Raw genomic sequence first — 27,725 nt, 5'->3', positions numbered from 1 at the left:
AATTATTATTATTTTTAGTTTTTGGTCCTTATCATCATGTTTATTCGATGACATCGGTAAAATTCCTTCCAAGAGATCCAAACATGGAGAAAAGGAAATGAACAGAAGGGTAGAGTTTATCATTCACCTTTTTTTTTTTTTTTTTTTTTTACATCTAGTCGCATCTAGTTTTCATCTTAAAGTCTGAAAGATTTTATGACATAAAGGGTCGCAAAGTTCGGTCGTAAAAATGGACCGAATACAACAAAGTATTGACCCTCTTCGCAGAATTGCATTGATTTATTTATCTGTTAAAAGTTATGTAAGTTAAGGGTTTTAGAATCTTGTGCAATCACTTTCAAGGGATCTTCTATATAAGAAAGGAGTTATCACTTACTAGGGACTTTTTAATTAGTAAACTCACCATTTATTATTCACAGAGCAGTTGATTAGGTTAAATGGAAGTTACCAATAACACCGCTGCTTTGGTTATGATGAGCACCGAAATGGCAAAAACCAACTACTCAAGAAATGATTTTAATGAAACTATTGAGTTAGTGGAGGACATTCTGCAATTAAATAAAGAATTTAAGCCTATCATCGATTACTTGCTCCTCACTATATTGATCATCATTATGCTAGCGATGGGCTGCGAAATTACATGGACTCAGGTATTAATAATTTTTGTACTTTAGTTGACAAACATAGGAAAAAAATATTATTATTTTCTTAAGTATATGTTCATTGTTGTTAGCAGTAATTATAAATAATATGCTGGGTTTTTTTTCTGTGACAGTAGTAAATGTCATTCTTTCGTTAAGTATATTTTTCAAATGATAATAATAATACAGCTAATTTTCAAAGTATTTCTATATAGATAATGTATGTGCTTCAATAATGAATATATGAAATGCTCATATTTTGATGATGGTCATGTTTTAAATTACTATTTAAATTATTAACATATATTTTTTCAGTTGTTTTTAGTCAACATATTAGCAACTTATCATAAAATTAACATAAAACTTGAATGTCTAACTTCTCTCGGTTTGAGTAGTGTTAACATAAAAATTGTATAGTTAAAATAAAATTCTTTCCATACATCGAAAACAAGATTCATTTTTCTGTCCCCTGTTTTTTAGATTAAAATTTTTTTAATGTTATATTTTATGTAATGCCAGTACGCTATCAGATTCTGCTTAAACCGAGTTAAAGAGAATGAAAATAAAAATCGTCAACTGAAGATTTACTACTTAAACTATGATTTTTTTTTTTTTTTTTTCCAATGGCGAGCAAATATGGACGAAACATACAGCAAATGATTTCAACCTCTATACCGGAGAAGTTCGCAGCTTATTTTTGATCAAACACTTGTCAGCCCAAAGGGGCAATTTGCAGAAAAGGGCTATTAATTTCATTTCGGCATTTGCGTTGGTTCACTATAAACGGGGTTTCACTTTTCAAATTGTTGCCACCAAATATTACAGCCCAGCATTATATTTAAAAAAATTAAATAATGAAGAATCAGCATGAATGTATGTACGTTTCTCGCACTGTGAAAAAACAATGGTACCTAAAAACATCAAATTTTGAATAACGTAGTCCTCCAGTCGAATATGGACATCTGGAAGCCCAGATTTGGAATTTGAAATTTATTTTATTATCTATTTCATATTTTGCCAAACATTAAAGAATTTTTGATTCACAAGCTCAACGATTTCAAAGCGAGCAATGGCAACACTGTTCGGGAAAAAAAAAAGACAAAAAAAAAACATTAAAACAATTTTATCTCCAGCACGCGAAACTATGTATCGGAATTCTAAACATAAGCTCTTTTAAATATTTTGTGATGTTGTTGTTGAATTGAATTTTATGTTTTAAGTGTGAAGAACATGATATTTAATAAGCAAAATAAATACACAAAACGGTAAAGAAAACCCTCTTTGGGCGCAATATAAGATCTGAAAGCTTTCAGAAAACAAACACACTTCATAGTTGTACCTGATAAACTTAGTAATTGATAAAACCACGGATTCTATTTTTTACTCTAGGAGACACAAAATTCTTAAGTTGTTCAGATATTGCTTGTTGTGAGATATTAAACAAACAGGGATGAAAATCAATATTAAAAAAATTTTATTATATTTTTTATTTATTTATTATTTTATCATTTTTAGCAAAATATACCAAACACTCTTTTGCACATTACCTATTTACGCAATTTATAATCTCAGAAATGTTTCTGCAGTTTACAGAACTGTGTATTTTTATAGCAGAGAGGTAATTAAAAGCTCCTTAAAATCTTATGCTCCAGATGCATCAGTCTTTGAGGATTTCAAATTACTTTACAGAAAATGCTTCCTTTCATTAAAAATAAAAATTTTACGTGTGAAAGAAATTATTTAAACAGAATCATTTTATTAAATTATACTCTCCGAAAATGCAAAATAATAATAATAATAATTTAGAAATTGTTAATTCAAGTACTACCTTTTAAAACTGATATTTTCCGTTGTAGCCCGGAAGATTCATTGCAGAAACTGTGAAATGAAAAGAAATCAACAACTTGCATTTCTGGTTAAACACGATGAAATTCTTAATTTACGATTTTGTAATTTATCTGCAGCTAAAATTTTAAAAATTTCTATCCCAAACGAAGTATATTTCATATGATCCTTTAAAATAAACATAATATTTTATAAATTTTTAAAAACTGAGTTACTTATTAGAAAATGTAATTAATTTTATATATACTTTTCCATATTGCGATAAGAAATGTATAAATATAATTTAGAATGATAATCTTTTAATGCAGCTTTTTTGTGTAGATTAGGAAAATTGCGTTTTCTAACAGCAATTCTAGTCATTTTTTATAAATAATTTTCAAGAATCTAAACTGCATGCAGACTTAACCGACTTTAATGCTATTGGAAAATTTTACCAGCAAATAATTATGTATGCAATTTTAATACAGCAAACAGGAATATATTATCTGTAGAACTTCATTTAACTCATTATTTAACTCTAGTATATGTATTTTCAAACAAATCTTCAGTTACATAAAGACAGTAAGATCACCAACTGTTTTATATAAAATTTAGGCACCAAAAATATTTTATTTTGTACCCCAGGTGAAATGTATTGGATACTGTTCACTTTCGTCAACTAGACAGCACTACTTCGGCTGTTTAATATACCCTCAGTATTTTCTGTGAAAATATTGTTTATCGTAACATTTGGTTACTTTGTTGCAGCAGAATAAAGTTAACTGTCAGGGTGCCTGAAACTTATCTAAAATTATCATCGATGGTTCTAGATGACTTTCGTCATCTGTAAAGATATTCGTCTTAAAGAAACAAAAATTTCTCTCAGTTTATTTTTAAAAATTTCGTCTATAGGAGGTAGCCACCGAGACAGCATTCATTGAGCTTTACTGTGAAATACGAATATAATGACACCATATAAGTTAATAATTGTTAAATGATAAAATTGTTCCATTCATAAGCTCGACGAACAAATTAACTTCAGTCACTAAATTTTACCCAGAATTTTTTTACTGCTTTCTACTTTCTGTGCCGTTATAAATCAAAGTTTTACTTCATTCTTTCATGTACTGATAACAATTAAATCATGTATATATCATTCTAGTCAATTATCTATGTATTTTTTCAAACTTTCATATATGTAAATAAAGATTTTAAATTTGATGAACAGTATTTCAGCACGAAAATAAATTTGTTTACGAAAATCTTTACAAAAATCATTAACGTTCTCTAAAATATCCTCCGTTTTTTCCCTCACAGAAATGTCGACATATATGACGAAGGATTGCTTTGCGATTTGTAGTCGATAAATATGTCCTTTCCAATAAATTTTTATTTCGATAATAAGAAAACTAAAAGTATTCTGTAAATTTATATTTGTGCTGTTTTGAACAATTAATAAACAGTATTACAAATTAGTTATTATGACATGACATAATGTACCCTTTCCTTGTAAATTCTGAAAATGAATTCATTAGAAAAGAACCATTTTAAAATTACTTTAGTTATTTTGATGCATTATTTTATTATTTGTTAATTTACATGTAGTTAAAAGTGAAATAAATAAAGTTATAGCTTTTGAAAGGTAGTTATTTTCTATGAAAGTAAAAGTTCATCGTTTTTTAAGCCTTATCTATTGCATACGAGTACGTTTTTGATAGAAGATAAAACCCTCTTCGTTCTAAAGTATGAAAAAGTTATCTTCAAGTAAATCAATCTACGCTACAGAGATTGTTTATGTGGCCTATTTTCGCATTTTTACTTTCAAATGAATGCTTATGATACTAAAAATAACCTTCCAAGTGCTTTCAAGTGAGCAATCGCTCCTTTGTTAAAATAATAGTAGGTCGAACATGCAAAAAATATTCATGCCTGCAACGTTATCTAAAAAAAAAAAAATAACAGATAGCCGGACTTTTCCAAACATTACTTGAAATTTGACGTTATTGGAGTAAATTATCAAGGGAAATTAATTAAGATACTTTCATTAGTAGTTTCAAGTTCAGAAGCATTGAAGATATGGACAATATTATATTATATAGAGATATCAGTTTTTATAGGTTTTTATAGGTATTAAAAATCTATGATTTAAGGTTTGAAATAGACTATATGTTACGTTTATTAATCAGTTATTAATTCGTATGCAAAGTGTTTCGAAATTGAGTGTCGAAAGCATCTGACACTCAGTTTCTATTTTCATTTTGTGTAATAAAAAAGAATATTTTTCAAATGCTGGATATCACTTGTGTTTCACCTCAAGTCATTCTATGAATACTTTCACATACTGCTACTTCACCTATCCCATGATGCATTGAGTGTTGTGCTTTGTATGAAAGCTGCAGTGTTCACACAAATGGCATATACACAGATATGTTAAAAAATGTAAAATTAGTCAAAAAGTAATAACATAAACCAAAATAAAAAATATTAATCTTCATTCAAAAACAAGTGCAATTTCATATTCTTTGGCTCTTCGTTTCATTGTTTATTTAAAATACTGCATTTCATACGCATTTAACTTTTAAATATCTTCTGACGTTTCATTAACTATTAAAAATAAAGAAAAGCCATGGCAACGTCTTAAAGAGAGAATTTTTGTTATTAGTATTGGAAATACTTTAAATAAATTTCATTAAAAGTTATTTGAAAAGTAAATGTTCAACTTACTGCTAGCCAATAATATGCGCATCCATATATAACTTTAAGTCATTTACAACACAAAGCATGTTATGTTTTTCAGCATATAAATAGATAATAGATTTCAGATATCAGAATCACAAATACATGATGTGCCACACAGTTTAATACAAATAACTCCAACTTAAGTTTAAAATGTAATGCTGGAATTCTGATACTTCATGATACTTCAGTTAACTAAATTTTACTGAACCTATAATAGTTTTAAAAGGGAGTGAAAAGAAACAACTAAATAATTTCGTAAATGCAATAACCTGATTATTGAAAAAAGACGGTTTGTTGTTCAAATTTTGCCGAGTCGTAAGCATAAGTTTCGAATTATAAGCCCCTCAAGTTATGTAGATTATGCGAAACAAGATTAGTGTTTTAAATTATGAGCTTTATTACAATTGCTTTTCTACGAGTTCGTGGATTTAGAGCGATTGATGACAACACTTGAGGAAGATTAAAAACACAATTTATTCGTCAGTATTACACAGGACAATTCCAAAGACACGTTACAATCGTCGAAAAACTAAGATATACACGCTGAAACAACAGCAACACAGCCTTCCGGCTATCAGGTTATAACGGTGAAGACAGTTTCATTGCAAAACACTAATTACTGCACCCGACTCTGTTGATCACTCTCGGAGCTCAGAACACTCAAGATACTTATCACGATAAAACTCACGATGCACTGACGAGACACTGCTACTTCGCGTACAGGTAGGATTTATATAGTTTTTGGCCTGCCTTCGAAAACATTCTGGGCCAAACCGGTAAGAACTCATTCTAAAATGTTCTCCATCCGTGTATGGCATAGCGCCAATTTTGTCGCCAAATGGGCGATTTCGCTCCAAATCTGGCAGCCCTGCTTCCCTTGCCATTTTCTGGCAACCCTAAGCCCGCTTTGCGGGGAAGCTATCTTACCGCGGCTGGGTATTTCGAAATAATACGAGGCGTATTCGGAAACTAAGTATCGTTTTGAAAAAAAAAAAAAAATAGTAAAACAATTTTTTCGAATCCAATTTTATTTTTACATGAAAATACATGTCTTAAACTATTTTTCGACATAGTTTCCGCCAATGATCAAACACTTGTCATAGCGAATGACCAGTTTTTGTATACCATCGTCAAAGAAACTTCCCGCCAGTTTCGATAACCACGACTCCACAGCATTTTTCGTGTCATCGTCAGATCCAAAGCGCTTGCCACCAAGCTCGCGCTTCATGTGCAGGAACAAGTGATACTCGGACGGCGCCAAGTCCGGGCTGTACGGCGGGTCATCGAATTGCTCCCGATGAAACTGTCGAATTAACGATTGAGTGACACCAGCAGTATGGGGCCGAGCATTGTCATGGAGCAACACAATTCCTTTACTGAGCATTCCTCTTCGTTTCTTTTGAATGGCACGCCTTAGTTTTGTTAAAGTCTCGCAATATCGTGCCGCATTAATGGTTTCACCTCTGGGAAGAAATTCAGTCAGCAAAACGCCTTTCCTATCCCAGAAGACAGTGCACATGACTTTTTGTGATGACATTGTCACTTTGAACTTTTGTTTTTTCGGAGAATGAGTGTGTCTCCACTCCATCGATTGTTGTTTCGATTCTGGTGTGAAATGACACACCCAAGTTTCATCACCTGTCACAATTTGGTTTAAAAATTTTCTCCCTCATCACTGTACCGCGTGAGAAATGTCAGGGCACTACCAAGTCGCTTTGTTTTGTGACCATCAGCGAGCATTTTTGGAGCCCATCGGGAACACAGTTTACGATAATTCAAGCGGTCAGACACAATTTCGAACAAAACAGTACGTGAAATTTGTGGAAATGCCTCTGAAAGAGTTGCCATTGTGAAGCGTCTGTTCTCATGAATTGCTTCATCAACTTTCCTTACCAAATCATCGGTGACAACAGAAGCCCGACCACTCCGAGCCTCGGCGTGGACATTTGTTCGACCTGCATTAAACATTCTTACCCACTTTCTCACCATTCCATCACTTATCGCGTATTCACCGTAAACTTCTGTCACTTGACGATAAATTTCGGCCGGTTTAACATTCCTCGCGTTCAAAAATTTAATCACGGCACGAATCTCACATCAACGGGAGAACTAATTGTCTTAAACAATTTGAATGTGCACAGCAAACTGAAAACACAACATAGAGCAACCAAAATGGCGACAATTGAAAGTCAGTGAACAAGAAAGACTAGTGCGCATGCGCGGGAAGCCTACCGCAGCGCTGCGACGGCGCTAGAATGAAACGGTACTTAGTTTCCGAATACGATACGTACACAACTATGAAAATGAAACCGGTATCTTTAAGCCTACTTTTTATTATGTGTATTGTCAGTGCCACTATTAATAAAACTTTCAGTGTAATAGTTCTTTTTTATCTATAATATTTTGGTATTCAAATTATTTTCGTAATGGTTTCCAGCTCAAGAGCCACATCTTGAAACCCATCGGTATAGGAATTGGGATGGTGAGTCAGTTCTTCATCATGCCTCTAACTGCATATTCCTTAATGCGAAGCATCAACGTAACTGGACTTTATGCCACGGGAGTACTTATCATTTCCTGCTGTCCGGGTGGTGTGCTGTCGAACGTATTTACCTACCTATGCGACGGGGACCTGTCTCTCAGGTTAGTATGTTGCCTTTTTGTAGTTTATTTGCACTTTATTAGTATAATTACAAGTATTTTACATAGCTTCTGTACGTTTTCTTTCACAGTAGTTCTCGATAGTATAATACGCCTACAGTCCCTGAATAAAAGTTCAGGATATTGGATTAAGTCCACACATACACTGCTCAAGTCATCGGCAGTTTATATACATAAAAAATACGTTATTCTTCAGATTAATTTCTTTTCTTTCTCTACCATCAAAATTTGGGATAATGATAACAGAACATAATCCTTTCTAGATGAAATTAGCACCTTTTAAATAAATAAAATAAAGTGTGGAAACAAATATACCGATAAGATGAAAGAGTTATAAAAAAAATAAAGTTCAAAGGAATGAATAAGCACACATGAAGAAATAAGACAAGTCTCGATACTTTCCGGAATTTAAATGTACATAACAGGAAAATTACAGGATAACTTATGTGATGTGAGGAAGAGAAGTATTCAAGGTTTTAATATGCGTTAGCAATTCTCAGTGTCATCGATAGCATAAATGTTAACACTGCAATCCGATTTGATTCATACTCGCTTTAGTATTGCCTTTTATTTAAGTGATAATCATGGTAAAAGAGTTGTTTCTGGTCTATTAAATTTTAAGCGAACTAGATGAGGAATCACCCTTTTTAATGGATAGATCTATGTCAATATTCCAAAATTTAATAAAATTCATGCTGTAAGGTATATTTTAATTTTATAACAGTTATTTTAACTTTAAAACCCTTTCTTATCAATTCTTGTTTTCACTTGCAACTCCCTACCAGAATGAGTTTTTAGAATCGCGTTGAATGCAAATTAGAAGAAGCATTTAAGGAAGGTTTAACTAACTTCGATAGAAAGTGCTAGGAATCCTTAGCGGCGAGTGTTTGGCTTTTGGTTAAGTCACTCTTCAAGCTGTTGCACTTGGCCGTAATATATGTGCCTATTGATTTTCGCCGGCTAGTTTAATTTAAGGGCCAGCTACGTTAGATAATTGTATCTAGCTTCGACTAAGTCTCGTTTAGTTAATTATAGTTTAGTTTCTTATTTCTGAGTTAAAGCGCGAGTAGAGATTTTCCCGTAAGCCCGAGAAGGGACCGACTGTTATTCTTATTTGAGTGAGTAAAAGGGTAATTTAACCAGATTACGTCTTAGTTGTTCTGAACTCAGCGATAAGTCGCTACATAGTTCTCTAGGATTCTCAACGTTTCATCATAGACAAAGGGCGAGGAACTCTACAGTGTTAATCAAAAGGACCAGTCAACGATACAGCGTACGTGAGCAGAACTGAATAGCAGGATATAGTACATTTCTTGTATAACGAAGGCCTGTCTATAAAAAAAATTTAACCAGTGTCGAGCCAGTGGGAAGATATCTACGACCTAGCCAACCACAGCCCAAATGCAGGATTGGCATTCAGGACAATCGGGCATTTATTTTTGTGTATCAGTAGAATTACAATAATCGTTTGCATATGCATTTATGCCTACATTACGTGGAACTGAAACCTGTAGACACTGGAATTTTATAAATCTTGAAAACAGAATTTTATAGATATTTACAATGACGTTTTAAAAGTTGTAGTTCCGGAAGACAAAATTTGAAGCTTTTCTTTATATATGAATTTTGAACAGAACTCGGAATTGTGATATTAGGTGTTAGAGTGTAAGAATTATGTTAATTTTATTAACAGTTAATTTTTAAGTTCCTTTCCTGTCGACTCTTAACTTCAACTTACTACTTCCGGCCAGAACATAGTTTTAGAATCACGCCTGAATACGTAGTAAGCGGTATTTAACCGCAAAGTTCTTCGGTTTTACAGAGAGAGTTACCAGGTATCCTGTCTGCACGCGTCCGCCTTTTTAGGCTACTCTCTCATAAGCTATTATTACACTCAGTAGTACTTTAGGCCCTTGATAGCTTCGCAATCTATTAACGTTAAGGGACCAACTCTGGTAGAATCTTGATAGCTTCGGCTATATTTCTTTTAGTTTAGATTAGTTTTAGTTTAATTCTTAGTCTCTTAAGTTCAAGCCCAAGTGTCGGCTTTTATTGTACACTCCAAGACGGAGTTCTGTTAAATCTTATTTGAATAATAAAGGGTTATTTACCCTTCCATCTTGTTGTTTCCTGTCACAAGCGATTATTCGCTTATCAGTTAAGATTCTTCACGTTCAACATTACACATTACACTGTGAAGAATCCCACAAGAGTTATTAAAATGTATTACAATTATTACAGAACTGGTGTTTAAAGTCTTTATAGCCATTGACGTTAACGATCCTTTCACTTTACAAAGGTTTGACAACTCATCAGAGTTATCATTTATGTATTTAATTACTCGTATCGCTCTATTTACAGCTCCATGATTGCCTTGGAAAAACTCGCATCCTTTTCGTTCATTACTTGTCGATAGTTTTGACAGCTGTAGCCTTGTCGTCATGTGCCAGTCATGTAGACATGACGATTCGATAGTTATTAATGGATAAGATCGCACTTAATATTACAGCAACACGTGTCCGTTTCTCTTTTGCCAAATCTGTGCAGATATGCAGAGGTGGAACAATGATCTGTGTATAGCTGTGTAGCGTAGCTGTAGTTAGTCTTGCTTTCGGTGGAGACCTTCGGAAAATATCTACAGTTGTCTGGACCTACATCCGTATTCTTCCAATTCTCTTGCCATTCTGTTATGGCCAGAACATTGGTCTTGTTCTTGAGGTAGCAAACTTCATTTAGAATATAGATGTGATGTATACTAGGATATAAATACCATAATTATTTTTCATTTCATTCATGTTAATGTTTAGCATTTTCAATTCATGATGTAGTGGTAATTTAACATTCAAATTCTGAAAAATATTACGAATTACCCTATGGTAGTTACCCATGCAACAAAATAAATGCTATTACTCATGCAACATGACCTTTTGGACAATTTACAAGTTTACAATAACATCAAATTTATCCTTTTGTTAGTAGTATAGCTGATTTTTAACAAGGTAAAATACACCATTTCGATGATATGCAAGTGTGTCCCTCAACAAATTTCAAAGCAATTTAATTGTACTGAACTGATAAAACTTGATATTTTGCAAGCCCCAGTCTATGCAATAATTTTCAGTTTAACATTATTTTTAATCAGGGGATGGAATACTTTAATTCTAACTTTACAATTAATTGCGTCTATTACGGTGTACTATTTGTCAGTTTTCAGAATTAATGCACACATTTGTTAATTCCTCAGAAGATCCAAAATTTACCGTAAAATCATCTAATCAGTTCTACTCAACTCTAATTTTTATACATAAACGGCTTTAATGAAATTTTAGGAGGAAGAGACATTTTTCTGAAAGAAACAGCTTAAGTGAAATGATAGAGAATTACAGTTTGTTAGTTTAGAATAAGTAATAAACCAAACAAAACAAAAGAGCAGAAATTCATATAGGAATTTAATTTCGATCCGACGTTTCTTCATTAAAAGCAATCCTAAATTTGTGTTTCTAAAGATTGCCAAATTTGAAAACTTTGAACTTTGTGAAGGGGAGTGATCTACAAATAAGAAATCGAATTTTTTACAATTTTTTCGTTGAACAAAAAGTCAATTAATTAAATTTTTACTACCCCTTTATAACTAAATATAAAAATATATCATACCTTTACGTACGAAATTTATAGAAACTCAAGAACTAATTTATCAGAGACAAACTCGAACGAATTTATAAGGACAGCTATCCATAACTTATATCACTTTTAAGTAGCTAAACCAATTAGGTTTCAATCAAATTTTGGCAGGATTTCGGGAGAGTCTTCAAAACAGAAGCTGCTCGTTCTGACTGTTAACTACTATTGAATAAACTACCACCCGTTCTAAATTTTTTGCAGCTAATACATCGACAGTGTTTTTAGTAATATCCTCGCGAGATTTGCAAGTAAAGCCCCACGTGCATTTATCTTTTTAAAACATAAAGAATATTACATTAATTGGATCTTTTATTTTATGACGACTACATTTAAAATTGGATTATGTATTTATAGAAACCTCTAATGCTAAAATTGCTTCCGTAAAATTTTCTATCTTTTTCTCAGAAACTATGGAACTGAAAGTAAATGTTAAGTATCAGTGTTAAGAGAAAAATGCTCATACCATCTTATTCGATCATCAAACATATATAAATAATACATTAATAAAATTCATGCCGAAACATGCAAAGATTTCGATTTCCTGGGCTTAACAGCAAATTCTTAAGTATGTATGAAACTTTTTATAATGTCATTATTTGCTGTTTCTAATCAAGAAACTTTCCTTTTTCTAAAATTGGGATATTTCAAAGTACTTATTGATAAGTATCAGAATGAATTCATATAAAATATTCGAATCATTTTTACGCTAATTGCCAATAAATAAATACAAAAAGATAATACTTATATTTTAATCAAAATTGAGTTATTTATTTTATCGAAATAATAACAGGATTACTTATTTTCCAGCTGCAGGCTTTCACACAAGAATATCTTAAGGAATTATCATATTCATATTATGCGAAGGATACTAAGGAAACGCAAATGAGTGCTTTTCAAGTGTAATTGCTTTCACTATTTGGGATTGGCTGCATTTTATTTAAAATAATGTAACTTTACATTAACGCAAAGAGGCAATTTTCCCAGTAGGGCTATTAATTTCATTTCGGCATTTGCGTTAGTTCACTATAAACGGGGTTTCACTTTTCAAATTGTTGGCCACCAAATATTAGAGCCCCGCGTTATATTTAAAGAAATTAAATAATGAAGAACCTACATGAATGTATGTATTTTTCTTGCATTGAGGGAAAAAAAAACGGTACCTGGAGGCACCAGATGTTGAATAACGCAGTCCTCCACTCGAATATGGCCATCTGGAAGATCAAATTTGGAATTTGTTTTATTATCTTTTTCATATTTTGTAAAACTAACGAACTAAACTAACGAATTTTTTATTAACAAACTCAACGATTTCAAAGCGAACAATGGCAACACTTAACCGGGGGGGGGGGAATTTATCTCCAACGCGCGAGACTGCGTTTCGGAAATTCTAAAGAAATGCCTCTTTTTAATTATTTTGTGGTATTGCTGTTGAATTGAATTTTATAGTTTAAGTGCGAAGAATATGATATTTAATAAATAAATGTAACACACAAAACGTTAAAAAAAAAACCGCCACTTTGGGTGTAATGTAAAATATAAAATATAAATTGTTTTTTTAAACAAACTGTAAATATTAGGATCTCCATGATTTTCATTCACGCATAATAAACTGTTTTTCTTACGATTTAATATGTCAAGTCTTCCTCCACTTACTTTTCCTCTGTTAGGTATTTATTGTTAGACTAACTACATATACAAACTGTTATTATGTATGCAGTTAGGTTTCGTTATTAGTCTAAAATTAATGTTTTCTTAATTTAACATTGTCAAAACTTGAATATTTTTCATCATTTAAAACACTTCTATTGATGGAAGTATATGACTATCCCCAACAAAGGCAAGGTAAGAAGCCGTGTAACGGGGTATGTAACCCCGATATTCCTTTGCGACTCTTTTTATAGCCTCTGGAAAGACGGAGCTTCCAAGAAATGACGTCAGCCTCGTCAACCATTCCAGTTCGCTTTAAATATCCCCAGAACATTCTATAACTGTACGTGTAGAAAAGGCGGGAAAAACAACTTGACTACGGGCTGTGGATTTAATTCCACGTACTTTCATATAAGAGACCGTCGCCATTAAAAAAATGAAAAGAACATACAGTTAGAATTTTAAGTGTATTTTTGAGTATGGAATTTTATTATTACAGTATATATATATATATATATAATAAATGCAATATTATAATCGCATTAATAAAAAACAAAATAAAATTTTAAATTTATTTAACTTTACTAACTAGCTTTTAATGAAACATTATTATTATTATATATGTATGCACACATGTGTTTGGTACTGCCAATTGCAATAAAAACGGCAGCTGCACGACTAGATGTTATTTACAGTTGTAAAAACACTGGATTCCCCTCCTACCTTTAGAACATCTAGAGCAGTAGGTTGGCCAGATGTAACTTTAGCATCCTCCCCAATTGTACAGTATATGAACAACTGGGTTGTTTCTGACCTCCCTTCTTTTAGTGACCATCAGATAATCCAGTATGAACTGGTAAATTCAGTGTCTTTCGAAACAAAACAAAGATTTAAGACTTGCTTTGGGGGACACAAGAAATTTCTAGAAAAGCTCAGGCCGTATGTCGTAATTAACCAAGAAAATTTAAATAATTGTACCACACCAGTCCAACTAGATGAGGCGTATGATACTCTAGTAAAGAATATCACTCAGGCAGCAAGTGCTTCCTACAAAAGGAAAGCCATTCAAGTTGACAAACCATTGTCCTGGTGGAATCCCAGTCTCACAGCTCATAGAAGCAAAGTACGGGCCTTGAGGAGGCTGGCACAGGCAGAACAAGAAGAAGAAGTAAGATCCGTAAAAATTTTAAAGTACAGGAAAGAACGTGCTCTCTACAAAAAGCGCATACAGAAAGCGAAAACTGAATCTTGGAAAAAACATTGTTCCAATCTAAAAGAGACTTATGCCCAGTGCAAAAAATCGCAACAGATAGAGTCTTTCGCCCAACTCAGCTGGTCGCAAAACCTGCACCAAGTGCCTCTAGCATATCAGATGTCCTCCTGTCAGTGCTCACCACTATCTTTCCCAAGGATGATGTAAGGGATGACTTTGATGAACATGGACAAACAAGATATAACTTTCGAAACTTTCTTTGGACCAGCAAAAAGCATGACCATCAGCTCCCTTCCATTCAGGAAATTACTAGAATAGTCAAAGGCCTCGTAAACAAGAAAGCTCCGGGACCGGATGGCATCGATAATATTATGATCAAATATATTCATCATGAGTTCCCTCAACTTTTTCTTTCGTTATGTAGGGCTTGTTGGAAAATAGGACACTTTCCTAGGGCCATGAAGTGGGCAGAAGTAGCATTGTTCCACAAGCAAGGTAAAGATCCATCGGATCCGGGAGCATATAGACCAGTTAGTCTTCTCCCTTCCATTAGCAAGGTACTAGAGAAGGTCATCTTAGGGCGGCTCAACTACTTTCTTAAGATTAAAAATTACATCAACAAAAATCAGTTTGGTTTCTGTGAGGGGAAGTCTACGGAGGAGGCACTTAAGAACCTTCTGGAGAATATCGAAGCCAGCAGGAACAATGACAGATACACAATAGTAGTGGGAATGGATATCAAAGGGGCATTCGATTCGTTATGGTGGCCAGACGTAATTAAATGCCTGGATAATGCATAAATCCCTTTTGAAATTATCAAGCTCTTGCGAAGTTATCTGCAAGATAGAGGAGTACAGGTTACTACGAATAAAGGGGTTATCAATTACCAACTGCAAAGAGGATGCCCCCAAGGTTCCTGCTTGGGACCCACGTTATGGAATTTGGTGGCTAACACAGCCTTTACTCTGTTTGATAATAATCCAAATGTGAATATACAAGCCTTCGCAGATGATTTTCTTCTAGTCATTACTAGCAAGAAAGACGTGGTACAAAAGGCGCAAAAGGCAGTCGACGACTTTGCAGCCTGGGCTAAGAGTCACAAACTGATCATCTTTGCAACGAAGACCCAATTGCCCTACATAAGTAGGAAAGGTATTCCTAAAAGAAACCCGTCCATTAAAATGAACGGTATATAGCTTTATTACCATTGCAGAACCTTGAACTCTTCAATGTTTGTGTGATTTAACCACATTGGTGTATAGATTCTTAATTTTTCATTGTACACATCTTTGTGACTTTTAGATTACCCTACAATTAATAAGTCCCATAACTGAAAGAATCAGTAAAACGTATTGTAAAAATTACTAGTTATATAACTGTATCATTGTTGAATTGTTTCTATTCCATCATTGGCAGAATTATATTTATTTATTTACTCAGCATAGATGGAGGCATGACCTATGTTACCAAAAAAAGAAATTTTTTTTTTTTTTTTTTTTTTTTAAAGCTAGAATACAGAATATAAATTGGATTATGCTTTATGCTTGAAATATCAATGTTTATCATGTTGTTGGTAGTTCCACTGTATTTGCTAACTAGGAATGGTTTTGATAAGTGTATTGTAACCTTAGCATTTTTCATTTATAGTATTATCTTTGGGTACCTGCATCAATAATGAATAACAGTGTATGGCTTGATTAACATTGTATATTATTTCTTAATTTTGCAATAATATGGCTAACTAGTACAATGTGAATAGTAATCAAGATATAGAGCTACTGTATTTACAGTAATTGTTCAGTATATCTGTATAAGTAGTAGTATGAGGTTATGCGACTTTAATGCTTTTATATTTTGTAAATTTTGTACATATATATAATAGAATCACAATGTAATGTACCCAATGCAAAATGCAATTCTAGCCGAGTTTGTACTTTTGTAGCTTATAGTACTAGAGTGTAAAGTTTAGTAGGCATTGTATTGTACTCGAAATTGTGCGATAGAAAAATGATCTATTATCGTATTATATTTATAACCAGGTTTACTATGTCTCGCATTTATATAGGATATTCTATGTCTTGCATTAATATATTCTTCTATGTCTTGCATTTATATATGATATTGTTACAATGTATAGTACTCAGCGTAAAATGTATTGTGGTCTAGTGTAAAACATTGAAGTAGTATTGTAGTGTAAAGGAAGTATAGCAACATTGCCCATGTCAAAGTAGTGTAGTATAGTTAGCAGCGTAGTAGTTAAAATAGAACTTGAGTTAACAACCAGGCAGTTATAGATACTAAAAACTTATGTAAAATAATGAGTGATTATGAAACCTAAGATTTTGAAATAATAAATGCTGTCGGATCAGCGAGTCATGATTAGACAGCATCTGCCAAGTGGAAACAAATACCGTAAGGCTTATTATAGTTAAGGGCGGCAGTCCACTTGAGCAGCGTTCAGCAGTCCCATATACAAAATTTCAACGTTCTGCTGTTATCTGTTTTTGAGTTATGTGAAATTCATACATACATACGTATGTAGGTACAGACGTAACGGGAAAAAAAAAAAAAAAAAAAAAGAAAAAAAAAACACCTTTTTGAATCCTTTTTAAACGCATTTTATAACCTGTTTTGCAAACAAGAGTTCCTTTACTCTCTCCGTACGTACAAAAGTCACGCAAAAAATTCGTCCAAATAAATCAGGCAATGGTCAAAATGGATATTTCCGTCGAAATATGATGCCCGAAATGTTTCGCAAATACAATATTTTTATTTCTTTCCTCTGCCTTACTTCGCGCAAGGAAGTAAAAAAAATGGACATCAGCAGAATTTTGTTGATTCAGTATTTACTTTTACAGTTTAGTATTTACAACTTTTCGTAACACTTGACTATAACTGTATGACAGTTTGAGCAATGTATTTTATTGCACATTTAATGGTCATGAGCTGTTTCATGTATACTGTAAAGGATGAAACCTTTCTTTTTAATTAAATAAAACACGCTAATTCTAAATTTGGAATATTATAAACTTAAAATTTTATTTATGCTGTCCTAAACGAATATCGTACTCTTATGCAGCGTTGCTATGACCACTTTTTCAACTCTGTTGGCAATGGGGATGATGCCTTTAAACATATGGATTTATGGTCGAAGTTTCGAAACAGAAGACTTAGTTCTACCTTATGGAAATCTTGCTTTGTCACTTATAGCTATTACGACGCCTGTAGGTGTGGGTATGATTCTTCGATGGAAGTGTCCCAGAATAGCTTCTCTAGTCACTAAAGTAAGTAAAAATTAATGATAATTTTCCCATGTTTTCTATAACGTTTTATGATAAATATGATGCAATACTTTACATTAACATACAACAGTATCGAAAGATACGCAATTATTCTGAGGTATTATTCCTCTTGATGAAAAGTTAACTTTCAAGACTTACATTGTTTATGTAACAGAGAGTACTCATAATGCGCTTATGGATTTTTATTCGATAATTGGACAAAATTCTTGTTAAAATCAAAAGAATTATTTAGTTACAGATGATTCGACTGATTTTGCTGCATGCTTCGCTTGCATATGCAGCTGCTGTTCGAACTAATAAAAATTTGTCTGTTTCCCCCCCCCCATTTTCTCCTGTAACTTACAGTTAAAATTCTTCCACGTTTTTCATGTATTTTGTTTTCTATTCGCAAGTTTCTACATTATTATTGCTTCTATTCTTATATTTATAGAGTTTGTCTTTCTCTGGGAGCATAAACTAGCATCAAAGTCCTAACAGACCTTAAGCGAATTATCGCTGTGTGTGAAATGGTCTTCAAAAGGTTTTATTAAAATCAGAACTTGAGTAGAAAGCATAAACACAAGTCTCGCCACCACTTGTGGCCATGCAAATTAAAATAACAGTAAATATCATAACTTAAACTAAGCCTAGCAGTTACTCTACAATTAATTTTTCACTTCCAGAAATGCAATGTATTTAAGAGCGTGTACACTTGGACAAGGTATTTCAACAAAATCACCTGATAGAAAACCTGCATGTTAATCACTTAGACACATTAGACCTGAACCATCACCTTAACTTCAGGAAGGTACCTAATGTGCTAAACATAAAATTTAACTAAACTTTAGTGTTGGCTGGAAAGCCTAACTTTCAAGTGACTACATTCGCGATGCTAGCTTTTACTCTAAAATAACCTTTTATCAGTTTCTAGCTTATACTTAAATGTCTCCCATGACATTTGTGTTAGTTAAAATTGAGATACACATCCTCAATTTTAACTTATGCAAAATATTCAACAGAATATACTTTTACGCTTACATAAATGTTAGCATACATAGTTCACGCAACATTTCAACTCATTTGCATTCAAAAGTTTACTCAGTTTGCATTTTAAATCACAAGGTACAGATATTGCTCAAATTTATTCCACAAATGCGCTAAAATTTTCTCAAAACAACTGTAACTTTTGAACTCAAATTACAGTAATATGCTTGCATTAAGAACTTAAAATCATTCAGATAAATACATAAGAAAATTAAAAGCTTCTTGCTGTAAGCAAATCTAAAATGTCCTCGGTTGAGGCAAAACTCAAAATAACCTGCAAATTCTGTACTTCAGATATATATTAAAACTGAACAGTTAAGGAAAATAAATTTCACTTATCTTTTACTTCTGTAGTAATCCTTCATTCATTTGTCCAAGAACTCATCCCGGGACGGATACACCGTAGTAAGTTGAACTCGTCCTTCTTGGCGAAGCCTCTGCTTTTCTTCCGTATGCACTGAATTTTTCCGCCTCTGGGCATTTTCCCGTATGCGCATCGACTTTCCATCCTATTTGGGGAAATTCTGAGGATGCTGGCCGCTTTCTTGCTCTTGGATTCGCAGTTGGAAATTTCCACTAATTTTTCTAGGACTTCATCGGCTGGACTGGCTGTTGCTGTGTCGTTTGGCTCTTTTTGAACTTTCTCAATTGCGGTGATTCGTCCTTCATCGAGCGCTTGCTGCGTGAACTCCTACTAATCCATACCTCCTCCTTGTAGTTGCAACTTTCTCTTGGTACCTGGTTCCTCCCGCGTTGACTTTCCATTAGTTGTTGCTGACCACTCGTTTTTTCTGCTACATCAGCCGAATTCCTGTACCTTTCCTTTCTTCTTGAAACACCTTCTTTTCAGTTGTCTGAGCTTCCTTTTCGCCATGACTTTTTTTTTCCTTTTGACTGGTCGCATTCTGGTCTTTTCTATTCTCTTTCACCATTTCTAGTCTTTTTCTTTTCCCTTTGTGGACCTTGCATTCCCGAAGTTGAAGGTAATTCTGCTGTCTTTACCGTTGGCCCTTCGTTGGTCCTACAAGGTGATCCTGTGAAACATCTCTTAGCAAAGGCAACTTGTAAAACATCTCTTAGCAAACGATGTAAAACATCTCTTAGCAGTTTGTTCGTAATAATGATTTATCTGGTCTAAGTTGGCGTTTGAAGTTTCACCATCTGCGGTTTTAAATACACTACAGTTTCCTTATTCCCCCCAATCACAAACGGGTCTTCAAACTTAAGACAAAACTTCCCCACTTTCCCTTTGGGGAGGAGGCATGAAAGAGGATGTTTAATTTTCAAGACTTCATCTCCCTTCTGAATATCTATTATTTTAAATTCCGCAGACTTCTTTTGAACAAAAAAGAGTTTATCAATGGGCGTAATTAATTTCCTGCCAAGAAATAATTCAGCTGACGGCTTCCTGGTAGTATCACGTTTAGCTGCCTATAAGGCAAATGCAAGTTAAGCGACGCAGCTGTAATACAAAGCCGAATAATTACAATCTTGTTAGAGCTGGCAAAACTAAATAATGTGGCCTTCAGAGGCAGAAACATATTGTTTCTCACAATCCCAAAATCTCAGCTTAAATACTTCTTCAACTGATTTAGATTTCCGGGAGAAAACAAAAAAAAGAGAATTTATACATAATAACTGGCTACTTTAAATAACAATAACCCTATATATTTATATATCTTATAATTCAGACCGGATCCTAAATGTTGGAAGTTCACATTATTAAACATTTCTTTTAATATGCATAAGCAAATTTAAATTTGCATAGACAGACAGATATATGTATTTACGTAATTTAGAGATTCTCTCTCATTCAAAGGGAAAGTATCAAAATGATTAAATTGTGCAGAAAAGTGATTATAAATAGAAAGATATACATATTTATCGTTTAGCTGCGCAGTTTAATCATTTTGATCGTTATATTCCGAATGAGAAAGCCAAAATACCATTAAACTCCGTTATGCTAAATAGGGTCACTTGCATTTAATTGATTTCATTATTTGTATTTTTATCTTCATAGCTTTATGACTGTTTAAAAAAGAAATCCTGAAAAAAAAAATAATTTGTTTCATATATGTTTATGTACGTATTTCTTTTAGTTTGGAAGTTATACCGGTATCCTTATCGTAATTGCCTGCATTGTCATGGAAGTCATTGTATTCCCAAACATGTTTACCGGAGTGCCTGGGAAACTGTACGGTGTTGTGCTGTCTCTTCCAATGTTGGGAGTATCATTAGGATATGTGCTGGCTTTCTGCTTCAGGCAAAATATGCCTGTGAGGAAAACTATAGCAATAGAATGTGGAATACAGAATGTGCCAACAGCTCTAACGATCGTCTCCTTATCGTTTAAAGAAGAGGTACGTTAACAGCTTTTACAAAAAATTTTAATAACGGCTTTACTTATCATCCTATTTAACTGAAAATTTGCGTTACAAGAAAACATACGTACGTATATCTTTTACGAATTTATCTGTTCCTAAGAGTAAATTATTAAAGCGCCAGGTCACAAATATGATTATTAATTTGAATTTTGGGTAAAAGTTTACAATTGGGTTACCCTTATTTTTCTGGCGATTCTTTTTTGACGCCAAGATCGGTACCAGGAAGGCGCAATTTCAAGATGCCCCTACATTAAAAAAAAAATAAGAAGTCAAAGAATTGCACAAACTCGGTGTCCATGTACACATCTATCTATTTTCACTTCAAAAAACATCAGAGAATTGCACAAATTAGGCATTGCACACTGCCTTGACTTTGTCCATGTACACATCGATCTATTTTCACAAAATCAGGAAGCTAAAACCAAGTTAAAACTATCATGGTAACCAGAAATGGGGTTTCATCATCAAAATTTGTCGCCAATCAAAAGGGCACCCAATTCTAGAGCCGAATTTTGTTCTCGAAATGCAACGAGGCCATGAAAATATCACATAAATTGATAAAGCATACTTTATTTAATGATATTAATTATTCCAACAGCTGCAAGGAGATATCATTTTACTTCCTTGGCTATATGGATTTGCAATGATGAGTGGATGCACAGTCATATGCATTGCCTACAGGATTTACAAGCGATATTTAGCTTACAAATCGAAGAAAGAAGAAGCCTTCCAACTAGAAGCGCAAGGTAGATAATGATACTTATATATTCCTTTTATAAACTTAAATAGTATTTAAAAATTATTTACATGCGTTCTTATAACAGAATGAACGCCTACTGTCTTCCACAAATGACTATCTCTGAGAGAGTATCCGAATATTTTTATAGTAATATAAATATCACTTTTGATAATTACTGCTTTACTCTCTAAGATAAACGTTTTCTAACCCATCGAACACTATTGCGTATTGGAGAAGGTTGCTATCGATGAGCCACTTTTATAAAATGATCCTTTACATCGTCAAATTTGGTAATTTCATGGATTTTTACATGTTAATGTAAATATTACTTTCCATGCTACACATATTTAGGAATACAAGTTGTAATTATGAAATGTTCAGTAAATATTATAAAAATAAAAATAGGTGTCGCAGGCCCAATAAAAAAACCAGTCGCCTGCATTGAGCCGGGAAGTTTCTATGAATGGACCAGTAGCTATTTTCTTTTTAATATAGTACTATCTTAATACAAGTCAATAAAATGTTTAAAACTATTTCGAGTATGATTCGTAAATATACAATACTGGTTAGAAAGCAACACAGGCCACTGAAAATACATTGAAACGTACTGATAGGTTTGCATTATTCACAAGGAATCAGGAGTTAGATTTGAGTTTAGTCTTTATAATCATAAAATAAGCCTAATGTAAGAATCTACGAAATAACATTGAATTTCGTTAAATGGAAATAATTTAATGAAAATGAGAATTTGAGGATAATTGATAGTTAGGTTACTATAAAAAGAACAATAGCCATAACTTGAAAACTTTCAAATAGCGTAAAATAATTATTAAGGCTATTAAGGCTAACAATTAATATTAGGCTACAAATCTTACAAAAATTACCACATCAATTATTCGATCTTGATGAGTTCAACTGCATTTTTCGCAATAATACCATTTTATCCCCTTTCTAATACCAGCACACTTCTTATGAAACCGCACTATACAATGATAGACATTAAAGCATGTCTCCCTTGAAGTCAGATAGCACAGAACCATGAATCCTCGATGGCATTGATAGGTCTATTTACTGAAGCAATGAAATTTTAGCCTTTAACTGTTATATATGTAACTGTAACTGTATCTATTATTATCTTTAACCGAAAATTTTTCCTTTCTTCTTGGTGATTATCAATTAAATTTCTTTGAAAAATGTTTATTTTTCCCCTACAAAACCTATATCATTCCAATGAATTTCGGCTCCGATGTTGACGAGAACAAAACAGCGGACAATGTAAGGATATACTCCAAAAGCCTGGAATTTTAAGATAAGTACTTTTCTTTCATCTAAACTAAATCAAATTTCTATAAATAAGTGCCTTTAAATCAATAAATCTTAATTTTTCATCAGTTTAAAGCATTAAAAAATACTTGAAATTGCCATTGCTTGTGGCTTCCTTTGTGTATCAACTCGAAACAGACGCCAGCGTTATCAGTTCACGTCTGTCAACACTTACAAAGCCCTTAAGGAATCTCGAGAGAGGGAAAATTTGGGGATGAGAGGAATAATTTGGGCATCGCGCTATTTCCCTCTCGGATCTTCTGGATTCTCTTTTCTTTCTAGATCGCTTGAATGTAGTTTCGCCTTTAAATAATATTATACCTCACCGATTTTTTCTCATACTGTTCTTTGCTATCTGTTAAATGTCCATATGTAAGGGTGGTTTATTCTTCACCGCCTTAAATGAATTTTTAGAACTATGAGCTTATATAAATAACAGTGTGCCTCATTGTGTTATATTAATATTATTTAACTAGTAATAAATTATGATAGTAAAATAATTAATCTTGTAATAAATTATGATAGTTAAATTAATAAATACTGTTTAATTTGTGTTTTTAATACATATACTCAGTAATTTACACACATAAATATATATATATATATATATGGCGGCGTGCAATGAATTGGAAGTTGATCTGTCAGCACTATCCTTATGTTAAGGGCAGATGTTTTTATTTTATTTGGCTTATAATTGCTTACTCAGTGTAGTATTTCATCTCGATGTACTCCGTCTTTGATATGATTTAAATCAAATGCCTCGTCATTATAATTCGCGTCCGATAGCGAAGAAAGTAACAGAGGTTATTGAAAACGAAAAAATTTCGATTGACAAATTAGTCGGTATTCTCGACACAGCAATTATAGGACTTGAACAGCGGAACTTTGTAACTGAACAAGAAATTATGTCTGTTTATAGAATTAAAGAGAATGTATTATCACATAAAAAACGAAGCAACTTAAACAACTTACATTGAAAGAAATGTTTAATAAAGTAAACAAATAAATATTAAGCTTTTTTTTGTAAATTTTGATACCCTTTAGATCATAATTGTTCATTATTTCGTAAATTACGGTTTCATATTTTTAATTTTATAATTTCTGCATGCCATTTTACCAGATTTAAACTGATGATCGATAATCCGGAATCGCCGAAGTCCCGACGAGTCCGGATTAACGACTTTTGACTGTATAGTACAGTAGATGAGTAATGTAGAATAAACGATGTTTGTGTACATCTTGTAATTATCACTGAGCACGTACCCAACACATATAAAATACAACACATTAACTGGCTTCTCCGATCCAGAAGTTTGGAGTTGTCTCGAAGAGATTTCACTCAAAGAAACTTTAACTTTTGACAGCAATGTTGATGCAACAGCTGGAAGGGCTTCTGATTCTGTTTCACTGGTGGTTGCAACAAATTTTTCTCCCTGAAAACTGCATATCCAGTGATGTAGCTAGGGTGGGGCAAGGGGGGACATTCGTCCCCGGGCGCAGCATCCAAGGGGCGCCAAATTGATGATACACCTTTCAGAATGAAATGTTTTCCATTCTTGGAACACAGAAAGGGGCGCGAAATCTTTAGGTGTCCCTGGGCGCTTAAACCTTAGCTACACCTCTGTGTATATCATGTGACTGTCCACTAGTGCAAGCAATTAGGCTTGTGTCAGGAACATCATTTGTCTCAAATTGCCCTGCTGCAACAAAATGAGTCTGGAAAACACATCTTTATTCATGGGCCAAACTCTTGTTTTAGCAAAACCATTAATTGCCGTCCCTACAGTTGCTACTTGTCCACATGCTTTCCCATACAATCTTGCTACATAGAACTGGATGACAACTTCTAATTTTCTTTCTCTCCGTCTCTGTCGGAGAAACTTGTTCCTTAATGTTTCTTAATCTATTTATTGTGCAGATACAATTTTCAAACTACAAACCGAAATAAATTATGGAAGAAGTAATGAAAATCATAACGATAATTTCAATAAAATATTCATTTTACAAACGAATTAAGAATAATCTGGTTTAGATTAAAATTAGATTAATAACTTATAATTATTTTTATAACAAAGAAAATTAGATCATTATGTAATTATAGATTTAATTACTTCTCATAGCATTTTACTAAATCAGATCTAGTGATATTTTAATCTTGAACTTGAAAAATTTACAAAATATTAGCCTCGCTGTGGTTTCAATTGTTGGCCCACCAACCCATTCATAGCAACGCAGGCTGGCTCATTGAAGGCAACTAGAATTCGATATGTAATATGTCCATGATTTTGGTTATAACAAAGTAAACAACCATTGTTAATATAGCCAAATAACGCTGATTTGATATAGTTTTAAATGTTATCAGTAACAATTAAAACACTATTAATATCTCACGGATATCTATAATTTCTTTACATTGATGAATTAGAGGAAAAGTACTCACATGGAAAAACCTAAATATCAATTCAAAACTTATTTTCCGAAAGATTTTTCTCTCTTTGAATGGATCCGAAATTTCTTTCAGTATGCGTTACCTAAAAATATACCATTTCATTTAAGCGAAAAACTTGCTCAGTTATCATCATTTTCCAATGGAGAATTGAAATTTGTTCTCGTACAGCTTGAATTGAGCAACTTTTAGCTTGAAGTTCGGAAGGAATGTCCAGAACTGTCCGAGTCAGCTGTAAAGGTCTTGTTACCATCTGCCTCATCTTATATGGGTGAAACGGTGTTTCCCAGTTTCTCTATGTACAATCTGAATTCGAAACTAATTAGCAATAGAGCCCTTTAAAATTCAAACTGAGAAAAATAGAGCCAGAAACATCCCCACTTGTAAACAGGAAACAGGCTCATTGGTCTCATCAAATGTTTTCCCTTGTTTTTTTTTTTTTTTTTTTTTTTTTTTTTTTTTTTGTTATATACCATGTGGGAATTTTAATTTATAAATGATTAATGCTAGTCGATTTTTCAACTAAATATTTGGTTTAACTACAAAGTTGATTTTCAGTTTATTGTGCTTGTTTTCACACTAATGTTTGTTTGTATGAAATTTAAAAAAATAAACACATTCAAGATTTTTAATATTTGCTCTAGTTTTAGAGCAATTAGAATTAAATCTTGAATTTTTAACTTTTGGGTCAGCATGTTATCTTGTTGTCCCAAGCTGAGTTGCACAGCCACAAGATTTGAATACAACTGCTGTGTACATAAAATAATATTCCAAAGACAAGGAAGTAAACAATAAGACAATTTGAAAGACACGAAGCCTGAAGCACCATCTAACGGATCAATTATAACACACTATAAAATTCTGTTTTAGCCAAAAACGATGCCATTAGCTTTAAACTAAATATTTAAATGACTGAATTCTTTGGTTTATGAAATGTATTTTTTCTCTAAAAAGTAATAACTGCAAAAGTATTGTTTCCTTTGGCAAATATATTTATTTTAAAAAAGTGATTTATAAATTCTGCAATACATCAGCAATTTTTTATTCACTGTGAATGCATTTGTAAAGTTAAAACTAGAAAGTGCAAATTTAGTGAAATGGAAACTTCTTTAGTGAAGTGAAAAGTAGAAATTAATTTACTCACACTAAAATTTTGTTAAATAAAAGTTCATCAATGCATTAAAAGGTATTATACTGTTCTTTAAAATCGATAATTACCGCACTCTTATAAAAATCAACGAATAAAAAAGTGCTGGAAGCTGCTATAGAATGTTGAAACTGCATAAAAAATTATATTAAATTTTTATCTTTCAGATAATCTTCCAACTCAAAACGCTGTCTGATGTGAAGTACTAAATAAGAGACTGGAGTTTTCCATGCATTCATTTTCACCTGTAAATTTTACGCACAATCAAAGTAAACGTATAGAGCTTTTTATATTTGCTTCAATGCTTTTATGTAAAATAAAGCATTCTTTTTTTAAAAAAAAGCCAGAAATTAATTTTAATTGGAAAGTATTGTTCCCTGGAATTGAAAAGTCCCCTTAATTGGAAAGTATACCTTATTGTATTTGTGTTTACTGTATTCATTACAACATTGCCATGAAAGGTAAGTGGAATCCAGATTTAGACATTCTCAGGAACTTTGATAAAATTCCTAAAAAAAATCGAGAAAATTCATTAGATCCTGATACAGTAAATTTCCTTCTAATTCATGCAAATAATTTCACTGCTTTATTGAGCATCCTTAGGGTTGCACCAAATTTGCAATCTGCACTTTAAAATACACTTATGAAATTGGCTGTATTCTGCGGCATTGCGTTAATCTCGCCATTAGGATTGTTACGTCAACTTATACAAGAGCCAACTTGTGCGTTTCTCTATCTGTGTAGCTGTTGGATTAATATTACATTTACTTATTTAAGTCAAATTCATTTCCTTTGATTTAAGTCATAAATGCTTTCTGTTTTTTGTAAACATGAGTGGTGCCTTCTATTAACTTTTATTTGAATTAAACAAAAGGGTCCTTTACACTGTTTCTCAGTCTACCTGTGACATTTTACAAGACATAATGATAATTCTCATAAGGTCTTAGAAGTTTCA

General features: G+C 32.8%; 1 protein-coding gene across 1 annotated transcript; it reads left to right on the top strand.

Annotated features, from left to right (window-relative positions):
• Positions 1-307: 307 nt before the first annotated feature.
• On the top strand, positions 308-27,112 carry LOC118181791 (ileal sodium/bile acid cotransporter-like). The gene is made up of 6 exons (XM_035350984.2): positions 308-650; positions 7,642-7,847; positions 17,486-17,690; positions 20,831-21,091; positions 21,714-21,861; positions 26,938-27,112. The coding sequence occupies exons 1-6, from the start codon at positions 438-440 to the stop codon at positions 26,964-26,966; spliced, it is 1,062 nt and encodes a 353-aa protein (XP_035206875.1). The 5' UTR covers positions 308-437; the 3' UTR covers positions 26,967-27,112.
• Positions 27,113-27,725: the final 613 nt, after the last annotated feature.

The sequence above is a fragment of the Stegodyphus dumicola genome, chromosome 4 (genome assembly GCF_044657685.1).
Source record: "Stegodyphus dumicola isolate Sdum_Otavi_A_Nest chromosome 4, ASM4465768v1".
NCBI lineage: Eukaryota > Metazoa > Arthropoda > Arachnida > Araneae > Eresidae > Stegodyphus > Stegodyphus dumicola.
The sequence above is the reverse complement of the archived record's forward strand: the minus strand, read 5'-3'. Positions and strand labels throughout refer to the sequence as shown.

What these genes read in the sequence shown, in the direction of transcription:
- LOC118181791 (XM_035350984.2), top strand. Translation starts at nt 438, where the DNA reads ATGGAAGTTACCAATAACACCGCTGCTTTGGTTATGATGAGCACCGAA. An exon ending in TAGCTTCTCTAGTCACTAAA is followed by an intron (nt 17,691 to 20,830) that starts GTAAGTAAAAAT and finishes TATTTCTTTTAG; the next exon opens with TTTGGAAGTTATACCGGTAT. An exon ending in CTTCCAACTAGAAGCGCAAG is followed by an intron (nt 21,862 to 26,937) that starts GTAGATAATGAT and finishes TTTATCTTTCAG; the next exon opens with ATAATCTTCCAACTCAAAAC.